This window comes from Arvicanthis niloticus, chromosome 11 (assembly GCF_011762505.2).
Source record: "Arvicanthis niloticus isolate mArvNil1 chromosome 11, mArvNil1.pat.X, whole genome shotgun sequence".
Classification (NCBI taxonomy): Eukaryota; Metazoa; Chordata; class Mammalia; order Rodentia; family Muridae; genus Arvicanthis; species Arvicanthis niloticus.
In genome coordinates this window covers 17,178,388-17,191,901 of record NC_047668.1, presented here as the reverse complement: position 1 = coordinate 17,191,901, position 13,514 = coordinate 17,178,388, and the positions used below count along the sequence as shown (strand labels likewise).

The 13,514-nt window shown below is 39.1% G+C and overlaps 1 protein-coding gene and 1 long non-coding RNA gene across 3 annotated transcripts in view; one reads left to right on the top strand and one right to left on the bottom strand.

The window, feature by feature from the left end:
* Scfd1 (sec1 family domain containing 1) overlaps positions 1–5,568 on the top strand; it is a 62,997-nt gene extending 57,429 nt beyond the window's left edge. The window contains exons 22-25 of one of the 2 annotated variants that reach the window (XM_034514099.2): positions 608–641; positions 1,240–1,305; positions 2,699–2,767; positions 5,371–5,568. In XM_034514099.2, the coding sequence (XP_034369990.1) occupies positions 608–641; positions 1,240–1,305; positions 2,699–2,767; positions 5,371–5,394 (193 nt within the window). In that variant the 3' untranslated portion in view covers positions 5,395–5,568. The other variant, XM_076941896.1, reaches the window with a different exon arrangement.
* The window catches only part of LOC143443854 (uncharacterized), a 161,586-nt gene that overhangs the window by 5,120 nt on the left and 142,952 nt on the right, over positions 1–13,514 (bottom strand). The gene's annotated exons all lie outside the window — the stretch shown is intronic.

Here is a 13,514-nt window from a genome sequence, read left to right as displayed (position 1 = left end):
AACCATTGAAACATTTTGACGAGGTGCACATCTCTCCCTTTTTGTGGAGTATAGAATCCTCTAAACAGGCCATAGACGTGAGAAAAGATGGCAGGGATATGCTCAACAACTAAACAGTTCACACTGGAAGAAATCGAAGTTCTCCTACCACACTGTGCATTTTAACTCTGACATGTGAACACTTGCATTTCTTATATGCCAGGCTATTATTTTTAAAATGTCATGTGTGATAAATTGGAGGCTAAAGCAGAATGTAGATCCGGCCTCCCATTTTCCCTTCCCATGCTGAGGAAGATGCAAAAGGAGGTGTTACTGTCTGCGTGTGGCATTGCTTCACCTGTTCCCACCTCCTGTCCGTCCCACAGAGGCTGTCTAGAGTTTATGTCAGTTGTTAGTAGGTTGTCCCATTCCCTCGTAGACATTGAGATATCTACCTTCTAGCTCCTTCCTCTACAAAACTGAAGAACCCCCTGCTTCCCAAGAAGGTGGACCTGGAATACCTTCTTAATGCTGCTCACAAGTGCACATGAACGTGTGTCCCCATACCCATCTTTCCCATAAAAGAAGCCAAGGATGAAATTTTCAGTGCAGTTTCTCTTTATTGCAGCTCAGTTCCTAGGAACAAAAATCCATTCCAAGAGGTAAGTTTAACAAAAACCTTCTCTGCTCCTAAAAAAGAAAGATACTGTAACAGTAGTCCTGAAGAAGAACTAGTTTGTCAAAAGCATGGCTTGTGATCAGTGAAGAGCCATTCAGGTAAATTCAACTCTGCACACCCAAGATAGTCTTATAAGTCCTCAGCAACTTGTATTGCTCTGCTTTTCTTAAGCTTACATGTGGCAAAATAGAAAAAGGAGTCTTTTGGATTACAGTGAGAATTGTACATATGGAATTTCTACAGTGATTCCAGTGTGTATGAAGATGTGACTATATGCTTATTTGAATACAGACACTTCTCATTGTGAGTGATGTGTTGAAAGTTGCATGTTGGGTTTTCCAGTGTTTCTGCCTACAACAAATAATAAAAATTCAAAACTAACCTTTAGAGCAAGCTCTTGCTCTTCTTTGCTGTTACTGGATCGGATACTGCAGTTAGACTGTGAGACAGCAAAGGGCTTAGACTGTAGTCTTAGTCATCGTATCTCAGTTTCAGAACAGCTTCCAAATGAAAAGCCATGTGCTTAAAAATTAAAATGCTTTAACTGTGTTTTCTCCCTTTTCCTCCGTCTGTACTTTTAGGCCATTGTCTTTGTGGTAGGAGGAGGCAACTATATTGAATATCAGAATCTTGTTGACTACATAAAGGTACAGTTGAGCCTTCTCCTTCTGTCTCTTGGTGGTGTCTCATGTCATTAGAGTTTGAGCATTGGCCAGTGCCTATCCTGACCTCTGCATAACTACTTTCCAAAAGGTGGGTTTTTAAGTTATACTTGTCAGCATATGCCTGAAGTCCCAGCTACTTGGGAGGCTGAGGCAAAGGGTCACTCAAGCCCAGGAATTCAAAGCCAGTCAAGGCCATGTGGCAAGAGTTCATCTCTTGTAAAAATAATAAAAATAAAAATACCATATATAGAGAATTAACAATTTACTTGTTTTCCTGTCATAGTCATGATTCTACTAAAATTATACTGGATTAGAAAATTTCATAAAAGTATTTGGGCAATCTCTTGATGCATTTTAAATATTTAGAGACCTAAAGCTCCCCTTCCAAGATTTGTCTCCCTTAAGATGATTTATAGAACTCATTCACCTAAATAATACATGCTTTCTCAATTGTACTAACTTATATCAGCAACATACTTCTAAAAAGCATTTAGGGTAGCAAACTATAAATAGAATCCTACTGCAAACCATAGAGAGGAGAAAGCTAAAAATACATGAGGCACTAAGCCGAATTTGAAGATTAAAATAAAATTTGTAGGCTGGAAAATTGGCTATTTCATATAATAAAGGACTCTCACTTGATTGCTTGTCCTCAGTCATGCACACTAATGTACTTTTTTTTCTTTAAGATTTATTTATTTATTTTATGTGTATGAGTACACTGCAGCTGTCTTCAGACACATTGGAAGAGGGCACTGGATCTCATTACAGATGGGTGTGAGCCACCATGTGGTTGCTGGGAATTGAACTCAGGGCCTCAGGAAGAGCAGCCAGTGCTCTTAACCACTGAGCCATCCCTCCAGCCCACTAATGCACTTTTAAGAATCTGTGTCAAGGGCTCCCTCTCTTGCACAAGGAATAACTTTATGTTGCATGCACACGTATGTACAGGCCTAAGAACAGGTTAGTACTGGAATACTTGGTAAGCTGAGTGTCTTTAAAATTACACCTGATTCATTAGACAATACAAAGGATTAGTACTTTGCTATTTTTTGCTTTTATGTTATACAGATGTTGAAAACATGGTGCTACGTCCATTGAGAAAGCTTAGCCAAGCTAGGGAAAAGAAAGGAAAAGGCATTCTTATGCCCATTTCACCTTATTCCTGTATGTTGATGCAGTTTAGGATACACACGCGCACACACACACACACACACACACACACACACACACTTTAAATATAACACCACTTAGAGACAAAAGACTTTTAAGAATAATCCCTCTCCCCAAAATGCCCAGCAGGCTAGCTAATTCCTGGGAATATTTATACTATTTCTTGTTGCACAGATATATCTGAGTTCTCTGTTTTTTACAGGCAAAGCAAGGCAAGCATATTTTGTATGGCTGCAGTGAGATTTTTAATGCTACACAGTTTATAAAACAGGTAAAGTGTGCCTTTTTGTAGTTGTTTCTATTAGCGTGACACAAGTTGCTGTTGGTCTCCTTCAGAAGCTATCGGTTATTCAGTTGAATTCAAATCAAGTAGAACAAAAGCTCATCTCGTTATTACATTTCACTATGGGTATAAGGACGGTTCCAGTGAGTAACATTTTAATAAGGTTAACAACTCCAACTCTTTTGAAAAGGTAATTATTTAAAATTGAAGTTATCCTAGTAGGCCATATTTAATTCAGCATTTCTTATATGCTGTCCACATGTCCAGTATTGTCAGGCACATAATATTTGGGGCTCAGAACTCCTTTGTTGATGAACAGTATGTGCTCAGTTGATATGAGTATGTTCACTTTGAATGTTAATGGCAACTGTAGCTGAGTGAGTGGGCTCATTTCCATAGTCCTTTAAATTGTTCCCACTAATGTTCTCAGCAATTACATTGATCTTAGATTTTTTAATTGGTAGGCAGATTACTGATCAGCAGCCTGATCAGTAATGTCTAGATGTCAGCATTTGGGGGTATAGGTAAAGGAGATACAGCTTCTGTCACCCTCAGACCCTGGGATTTCCCTACAAATTAGGAGCCAACTCAGGTCAGACCATGATTTCATGGTTTTGATGCTGAAAAGAATTTAAGGACTAACAAGTTTATTAAGCAGGTGTTGGAGGCGCTATTAAAGCCATTTTATTAAAACCATTTTAAAGGTTGAAGCATGGAGCTAGGCAAAGGAAATGTGTTCAGGGGAGAGTAGGACACCCCTGAGAATCTGGATGTAGCATCTCAAAGATGAGTCACAAGTAACGGGCCAACATGTGGCTTTTTCTTTTTAACAGAGTGCTGTTTTTCTTCTCTTGTGTGTTTTTACTCTCTAATGTTTTGTTCTAGTTACTTTAATGTTGTTCTTTTTCCTCCTTAAACTGGAATAGAAGTTTAGTTCTAATAAAAAAACTCAGTATTTAGCTGGGCAATGGTGGTGCATGCCCTTAATCACAACACTTAAGACACAGAGGCAGGTGGATTTCTGAGTTCGAAGCCAGCCTGGTCAACAGAGTGAATTCCAGGACAGGCAGGGCTACACAGAAAAACCCTGTCTTGAAAAATCAAAAAGAAAAACAAAACAACAAAACTTTAGGGTTTAAATGCCTGGACCTGTGTCAGTTTCATTCAACAAATTTGTATATGCTGTACTTTCATGAAATTTGAAATATTTTGTAATTTACCTTGTGATTTATTCTGTAGCCCAAATTTTGTAGGTCTGTTGTTTAAATATTTTGTGGTTTCAACAACTAATTATCAGGATATATACACCTGTTTTAAATGAATTATAATTTCTTTTATGTTCCAACGTACTGTCTGTCATGCTAAATTTTCCATGTTTATTTAAAAAGAATGAGCATCCCCAGAAGTGTATGTATCAGCTGTTTGTGTCAGCTTAATCAATGTAGCCTAATACAGTGGCCCATCCTGTAACACCAGCTCTTCAGAACAGGAGGATGCAACTTCCAAATGAGTTTTAACTGTGTAGTAAGATCCTGTCTCAAAAAAAAAAAAAAAAAAAAAAAAAAAAAAAAAGATAATTAGAATTCTTGAACTCTCTTTCTGCTTTTACCTCTATCAATTGCTGTATTGGGTTTTGATTTATTTTTTGAGACAGGGTCTTATGTAGTCCAGGCTAGCCTTTAACTTAACTTGGTACATAGCCAAGGATGACCTTCCACCTCTCAAAGGCTGGGACTAGAGATGCTTGCTCAATTTCACAGGGTACTGAAATCAGATTCTGAACTTTGTGCATGCTAGACAAAGGACGGGACACACTGACCCACGTCCCTAGCACATTCTGTATACAGAGACATTAGGTAGATACACTTAGGACTCATCACCAAGTCTTCCAGACTTTTAGCTGTATGCAGCACACATGTAATCCTGGTAATGTTGTTTGTCTTTCCCCATAAACACAGAATTCACCACACACTGCTTTATGAGGTTTCTCCCTCACTTGTTGCCCTAAACTCTGCTCTGATTCTTCAGGCAAGATAATCAACTCCAGGATTTCTGTCACAGGTCTGCCTGCCTTGTGCAACACTAGCTAGAGCCACAGAACCAGTGTCATCTAAAGGTTTTCCCTCTTAGGCTTGAGTTGTTCTCCACTGCTTCTGGGGAGTTGGTTTCTGTGGTTTTGCTGAAGGCTTAATACTGTTACCACTGGGAGAGTTAGTTCTATAGTTTTTCTGCCTTCCCAAACTGGAATGGGGTTGTTTTTTTTTTTTTTTTTGTTTTTTCTTTCTTTCTTTCTTTTTTTTTTTTTTTGATACTGCTGCAAACTGTTAGCACTTACATTTCTTAAGAACTTATTTATATTTCTGATAAAGAGTTTCATAGAGTTTAATATCAATTACTTATAATTTTATATTTTTATTTTTCCAAGATTGCTTGTAATGTTTATATTTACATGCCGTGACAGTGTTATGTTTGAAAGCATATGTTAAATTATTTTGTTGAAATATTTTTAGAAATATATTGTAAGTAGGAAACTTAAGTTTTTTGTAATATGAAAACAAAAATTATATTTATAATTTTTTCTTTCATTTTAGTTGTCGCAGCTTGGACAAAAATAACACAGAAGAATAATAATGGGGTAATGAGTTTGGATAAATGTAAAAAGAGCCAGATGTGTCCTTCTCCATAGCCGTGTCCTAACGGTGCAACCTGTCAGAATCAGTCATTTTTAAAGAAATTCTATACTTCATATGCTGTATAATGATTAAAATAATAAACCATTTCAGAAATAACTTTGCTTATTCTTGTTTGAAAAATGAAAACATACACTGGGAACAAGGAAGCCCAATATAGAGATACTAAAACAGCTTACAGCTATCAGGTGAAGTTGGTGAATGTTGCTGTTGTCACACACACACCAATGTTGCTTGAGGAATTCCCCACTTACATTTTCATTTCTTTTCCAGTGATTTCCCATATTGCTTCTGGATTTTTAGGTGGAGATTTTAAAGCCACTTTAATATTTCTTCTGGCACATATATATGTATTCATCCGTAAAGACTGCTTTTTATAGAATGTTGATAGGGCAACATATGATTTGCAATGGACAGATATAAAACATCAATTCTTGAGAGTTCTGAATTTAAAGTAAAAATATGCAGTACCACAGAAAACAGTAATTATTCATTCACTGTTACTCACCTGAGTGATGCTCAAGAAATGACAAGGCTATTTTTAAAATATAAAACCAAAGAAAAATGAAAATAAGGCTGATAGAAATGACAAAGACAACCCAACACTTGAGAAAAGAATTCAATCAGGAGATTCAAAACACTAAAGAGCTGAAACGGAAAAACTTAGTAGCTCAAGTAGAACTTTCAAAGGAAATGATTTATAAATAAAATAAATTGAGCAGAAGATAGAATATCAGGACCCAAAGATAAAGTAGAGCATCTAGAACAAATAAATATCTAAACATGTACACACACAACAAAGGGAAACACAGGAAATCTGGGACATCATGGGAAAAAAAAACCCTTAAAATTATAGGCATAGATGAAAAAGAAGAATCACAAGTCAATTGAATAGACCAGATCTTCAACAAGATCATAAAAGAGAACCACAAACTAAGGACAGACATATGTGTACAAATACAAGAAGCACACAGAACGCCAAATAGGCAAGACCAGAAAACAAAAATCCTCATAACAACTCTGTTAAAACACTAAGTTTACATAACAAAGAATATATTGAATACTGCAAGAGAAAAAAATACAAGTCAAATATAAGTGAAAATTCATCATAATGACAGCTGATTTCTCAGAGGAAACTTTGAAATCTAGAAGAGACTGTACCAGTAAATTCTATATCCTAAAAGACTTATAAGCCAACCTAAAATAATATACCCAGCAAAACTATCTTCCATGACTGAAATAGAAAACCTTACCACAACATAAGCAACCTAAAAGAATTATATCCAACAAACCAAACTTAAAAGAAAATACAGGAAGCATTATCTCAGGCCGAGGCAAGTAATGAGAGCATAGCAGAGGAACTGTAGAAAGGAATATAAAGCCATAAAAACACCATTGAAAACAACATCAAAAAAACCAACATGACCACAATTAACACAATTAATTTCCATAATAACTTTAAATATCAATGGCCTCAATTCTCTAATCAAAAGACATAGACTGAATGGGTCCAGAAACAAAATCCATCTATCTGGTGCCTACAAGAGATACATTTTAGTTTTAAAGATAGGCACCACCTTAGATTAAAAGGATAGACAAAAAGTACTCCAACTGGGATCAGGAAGCAAGGTGCCACAATATATGACCAAATAGACCAAACTAAAGCATACCAGAAAGAGTGACATTTTATTCAAGAGAACAACCAAGAAGATACTACTACCCAAAACAAAACTGCACCAAACTCTGGGGTGTCCCAATTTCATAAAAAAATCTACTTCAGGATCTTAAAAATAAAACAAACCACAGATTAACATCAGTCCATTAGTAGTGATTTCAGTACATACAGCCTATTGCTATTACCTTTGCTTGTCTGTCCCACAGAAGCAGAAGGTAAGTTCCAATTGCTAAAGACACCATGCATATTTGACACAATCTTCCAACAAAGAAGGGAAATCAACAGTCCTATCCAGCTATAGCACCTGTAAACCACATCCATAATCAAGATGACACAAAAACTCTTAAGGGTGTAATAGCGGCATACATACCTTGGCAGTAACTAGCAACTCTCTAATTGGACTTAAGACCTGCTCAACCCAAACCTGCCAACTCAAGATGTCCAACAGAACAAGTAAGTATCTTTACCTAATGAGCTCACCCACATGACCTGGCAGGTTTAGACCTATGGGGGATTGGGAAGGAACTTAATACTTTGGGGTATGCCATCAGAAAGGTCAATTTCATGCAGTAGATGAAGCTGTACTAAAAAGGGGGGGGTGTGCGTGGAAGAAATTCAGAAACCTTGTCCAAAACCAGGAGCTTCCAGTCTGTCACTCACTGTGCGGTTTTATACTGAGACAAATTACATGGCTCACATCCTGACTGGTTCCAGATGGTGATGTTTCACCTCATACCCTTAAGTTTCCTGATGTTTAAGTAATGTTCAAAAGAAGAAAACATCTGCACCGAAATGTCCCCTCCCAGATCATCATATTCATGCTGACAATTTTTCACAACTTTTTGAAATGTTACAGCATTTGAGGGGAAAAGAAAGCTTCAGGAAATGAAGCTTCCAATCTGACATGTGAGTAAATGAATCTGGAAGCCAGAGTTCTGATTCCTTCAAGTGACCACACCAAATAAATAGACTGAGAGGAAAAACAAATGGGAATGATTCAACTTTATTGAACACCACTGGGCTCAACAGAACTAGGAGATTTCAAAAGTTCATACCCAGTGAGACTCCAGATGGTTGAGTGTGTGCCTGGCTTTAAACACTGAAGCTTCTTATACTGTGGAAAGCTCAACACTATGATCTGTGAAGAATCAGCCCACCACTGTGGTTCGATATCAAGAGGACAGGTGGCTACCCTGAAAGCAAGCTGGCTGTATCGTGCTTGATAGGTAGCACTCTGGGAATCCAGAGGCAGCTGTGTGAGCGCTAGCCATCTCCAGAAAGTGCAGCTGATTGTAATATCATTTTGACTTGCCTGTTACAGTCATTTTCCCTGAATTTTAATTTTTTTTTTTACCCAGATATTTTGTTCCCCAATTTTCACTGGTATATGTCAGGAGAATAACAGTAATTCATTAAAAGATTGCACATACAACCAAATGCACTTTGTTAGATCATCAGGCACTTGTCACCAAGCCTGATGGCCCAAGTTTCCACCATTCACATGGTGGAAGAGAAAAACAGACTTTCACAAGCTATCTTCTGACCTCCACCTTTGTATCATGGCATATACACACAATAAATAAATGTGATTTTTTAAAAGAAAAAAATATCAACAGCCAAATAGAGAAACAGACAAAATTAAGTGAGCTCAAACAGGTCATTCAAAAAATGCATAGCCACGAGGAGATAAAAGAATCAGGAGGAAGAACTGAGACAGCCTTCAGTAACATATGCATTACAAGGATAAACTCCCAAGTTCCTGGAAACTGAGAGGGCCATGGGAATATCAAAGGGCTAGGGGGAAATCATATTCAAAAACAAAAGAGATAATGGCCTAAAGAGAAAATAAATAGGGCAAGTCAAAGACACCAATACAGCTTAACCAACTCTCCCACAAATCATCCCAGAATGAGCAGAAGACACAAAACTCACTGGTAAATGTAACTATAGGACAGATATGCTGTACAAAACTAATTCATGTCTTAATATTCAGACTGACTTCTAAAAGAGAAGAATTACACTTATATATAAAATATAAACAAAACTTTGAGTATCAGGAAGATGCAATGCAGAAAGAAGTGGAAAATGCAACAGCTAAAATTCTTTATGTGATGTGGTAAATGTGATGAATCAGAACAACAAAGAATGGACTCTTCCAAAAAGAGAAGAGTTCGGAAATCCTAGGAATACGATAGATAAGACAGCCAAAAAACTCATATGCAAGAATGGCAGCATGTGCCTCTAAATCCTAGCAGGTAGAAAGCAGAGGCAGGTGGATCTGTGAGTTAAAGGCCAGCCTAGTTTACACAGTGAGTTCCAGGACAACCTGTATCAACAAAAGGAAAAAGAGGAGGAGAAAGGGAAGGAAGGGAGGCAGGGGAGAGGAAAAGAGGGAACAGAGGAGTGGTACAGCAAAAACAAGTGGGCTCAATGGCTTCAGCCATCACAACCTCACCCCAACCCACCTCCGTGTGTGTGTGTGTGTGTGTGTGTGTGTGTGTGTGTGTGTGAGTGAAGGGGAAGCCTCACAGGGTGAGCCAGGCTGCCTTGTTGGGAAGATGCTGGCCGACCCTACAGGACAAGCCTACAAGCTCCATACCCAGCCAGTTAGGCATTGTGTATGGCTGGATCAGCATTCAAGAGAGTCCTTGTCTAAGATTATAGAATTGAAAATAAGTGAAATCACAAGTCAGAGGACCTAGGAACCACTGTCAGAGACTCTGAGTGGGAGACAGACACAAGAGGCAAATGCAGAAATGGAGAAGACTGAATGCAGACATTCAGGAAGGAGGAGAATTGGCTTGGACAAAGGGTATGGTAGTTGGCAGCCTCATTTGTGGTACAGTAAGCAGACCATCTTCCCTAAGGATAACTGGGTACCAGTTGCCCACAGAATGAAGTCAGCAGGTGTCCCCACCAGCATCACCTGTCCTTTATGCAGCTCACTGTTGGTGGAACTGAGAACTCTGAAGCTCTGCTGGAGTTTGTGACTTACACTGCCTCTTGCCTTGGTTCAGTGTTTAATGCTGAACAGGATCTGAAAGCACTGCGACTGTGGTTCCTATACAAATCTTAGTGCTCAGTCTGCTTCAGCCATCCCCATCACACCAGGAGACATTCACGGACAGAACATTAGCCACCACAGATTATGTGAACTGGAGACTCTCCAGAGCATAGGAGACCTTCCTACCCATGGCTGCAAAGCTAAGTATGGCCAGCAGTAAGTATCTACCAGACACCCAACACTTGACCAGTCCAGACTTACTACCAATCTAAATGGTAAGAAAGACAAAAGATTCCATCTCCTCCAGCTGCCATTCTCCAATGTCAGAGGACCTAAAAAGACACCACTCCAAAATTTTGTTGTTTTAACTTTGTGGCACTTGCTTTATAGTTTTGCTTTAAGTTTTATTTTTTGGCTGGGCAGTAGTGGCACATGCCTTTAATCCCAGCACTTGGGAGGCAGAGGCAGGCAGATTTCTGAGTTTGAGGCCAGTCTGGTCTACAGAGTGAGTTCCAGGACAGCCAGAGCTACACAGAGAAACCCTGTCTGGAAAAACCAAAATAAAATAAAATAAAATAAATAAATAAATACGTTTTATTTTTCTTTCTTCCTTGTTTTCTTGTATAAGTGGTTATGTGTGTGTGTATCATATATGTAATGTGTATATATATGTCCACGTGTGTACATGTTCACGTAGATATCCATGTACATGTGGAGGCCATCAGGTATCTTCAATCACTTACTACATCATTCTTAAGGCTGAGTTTCTCATTGATCCTGAAGCTAGCTTATTCAGCTAGAGTGGCTGGCCAGCAAGCCTGAGGTACACTCCTTCCACCATCTCCCTAGGGTTGGAGTTACAAATGCACAGGACAGTATTTGGCTTTTTAAAAGTGAGTTCTGTGGATCAAACTCAGTTCCTTGTGCCATAGCAACAAGTACTTTACCAACACAGCCACCTCCACAGTCCTCCCCTTTCCCCACACTTGGGTACTGAGGTTATTGTTACTGTCACAGCACATTCTAATCATGCCAGTTTCTGTTCTGTAGTTATTGGTAGCATAGCACCTAGCTTTAATTAATTTAAGTGTATTTCCTATCTGAAATGTATTATTTGGTTTGGTGTTGTGGTCACAGAGTTTGTTTTCTCCTCAGTGAGGGACACTGAAGATTAAGCCCTCAAGAAAAAGCAGCTCACTGAGCTCTTCAAATAAAACCGAAAGAGCTATGCATGCCAACAGATGTGCAAATTGTAGATCAGAGATACAAGAAACATGAAAATATAAACAAGAAAATGTTGCTCCTAGGAGATCATAACTCCTCAATTAACAAATCAAAAGAGACAGAAATAGCTGAAATTCTAGACAAAGATTTCAAAAGACCACCTGGAAAAGAAATCACTGGCTTCGAAGAGAATACAAGCAAGCAAATGAAGGAAGTAAAAAACCAATACAGGGTGTGCATGATAAATTTTAAAGCAGATGAGGTGAATAATACAAATGAGTAATTCAGTAATGAAACAAATTAAAATAACAAAATTTGAAAATGAAATTTCAGAGAATCAAGCATACAGTGGACAGCATCACCAACAGGCCACATCGAGCAGAGGAACGATGATCAGAGATGCAGGATAAGGTCCACAAATGCTACACCCAACACCAATTCGGAAAACATTACAATCACATATGTCCAGCTCAGTAAACCAGCAAGTCCTTGATATGAATATGAGACAAAGAAAAGAACAAAGCAATATTAAAAGTAGTTGGGGAATTAAATAGCAGGAATTATCAAGGTATTAACTCTCCAATAAAAAGATCTAGAGTAGCCGATTGTGTTTAAAAACAAGGCACAAGTATTATTCTCTACAAGAAACAAACACTGACAAAGACACACAGACTAATAGTGGCAAGATGGAAACCAATGTATGCAACAAGTGTGATCTATAAAGCAAGCAGTACCGGCTCGTATCTACCTGATAAAGTCAATTTCTACCCAAGGTATAGGCCAGTAAGCTGGCACTGTGGGTAAGGACACTTGCCACCATGCCTGATGACCTGATTTCAGTCTCTAGAATACACATGGCAGAAGGAGAAAAGCAATGTCTACATGCTGTCCTCTGACCTCCTGTGCCATGGCACTCCTGTGCACATATGCACACACATAAATAATATCTAAAAAACAAAATTGCTTAGTAAAGAAACTCACTAATAAAAGGACCTATCCAGGAGCAGATCTTGGGTGGCAGCTCTGCCCCCAACATCCAAGAACCCAGAGGAAGCAGGGATCCCAAGTGCTCGAACTCAGGCAGTATCTTAGATAAGCAGACAGCAGGGCCCGCCCTAAACAGGGAGTAACTGGGAACCAAAAGGACCCAGGAAGTCACTCCCAGCCTGGAACACTGGTTTCTTCCGGTCTGGGCCAGAGCACTGAGCAGATCTTGGGTGGCAGCTCTGTCCCCAACCTCCAAGAACCCAGAGGAAGCAGGGATCCCAAGCGCTCTAACTTGGACAGTGTCTTAGAAACTAGTTCTCAGATCTGAGGCCTAGATCAGACCTCTGCCAGGTCGGCTGTTGTGTGGACCCCGGATTCCACCTGAGACATGCTGGAAGGTCCACTCAATCCAGATCCACAGAAGAACAAATGAACTCAGAGCTTCAGACAACATATCCTGAGATATTCTAGAGGAGACACTGCACCCAGAACAGCAGACACCTAGCTGGACTACTACCTTGGAGGCACCATATCCTGAGGCATCCTAGAGGTACCACTGTAATCAGTGCAGCTGGAAAAGATCACAGAGACATCTGGACCCCTAGGAGATCAGACACAAGCTAGATAACTAGAAAGACAGGCTTCAGTCAGAGACAGCAAGTACAGGCAGCACTAGAGTTAACCAGATGGCAAAAGGCAAGAGCAAGAATGTAAGCAACAGAAACCAAAGTTACATGGCATCATCAGAACCCAGCTCCCCCATCAGAGCAAGCCCTGAACACCCCATCACACCAGAAAAGCAGGAATCAGAATTAAAATTACTTCTCATGATGATGATAGAGGGCTTTAAGAAAGACATAAATAACACTCTCAAAGAACTTAAGGAGAGCACTGGTAGACAGATAGAAACCCTTAAAGAGGAAACACAAAAATCCCTTAAGGAATTGCAAGAAAATGCAACCAAACGGGAAAAGGAATTAAACAGAACCATGCAGGATCTAAAAATGGAAGTAGAAACAATAAAGAAATCACAAAGGGACAATACCCTGGAGATAGAAAACCTAAAAAAAAGATCAGGAGTCATAGACACAAGTATCACCAACAGAATACAAGAGATGGAAGAGAGAATCTCATGTGCAGAAGATACCATGGAAA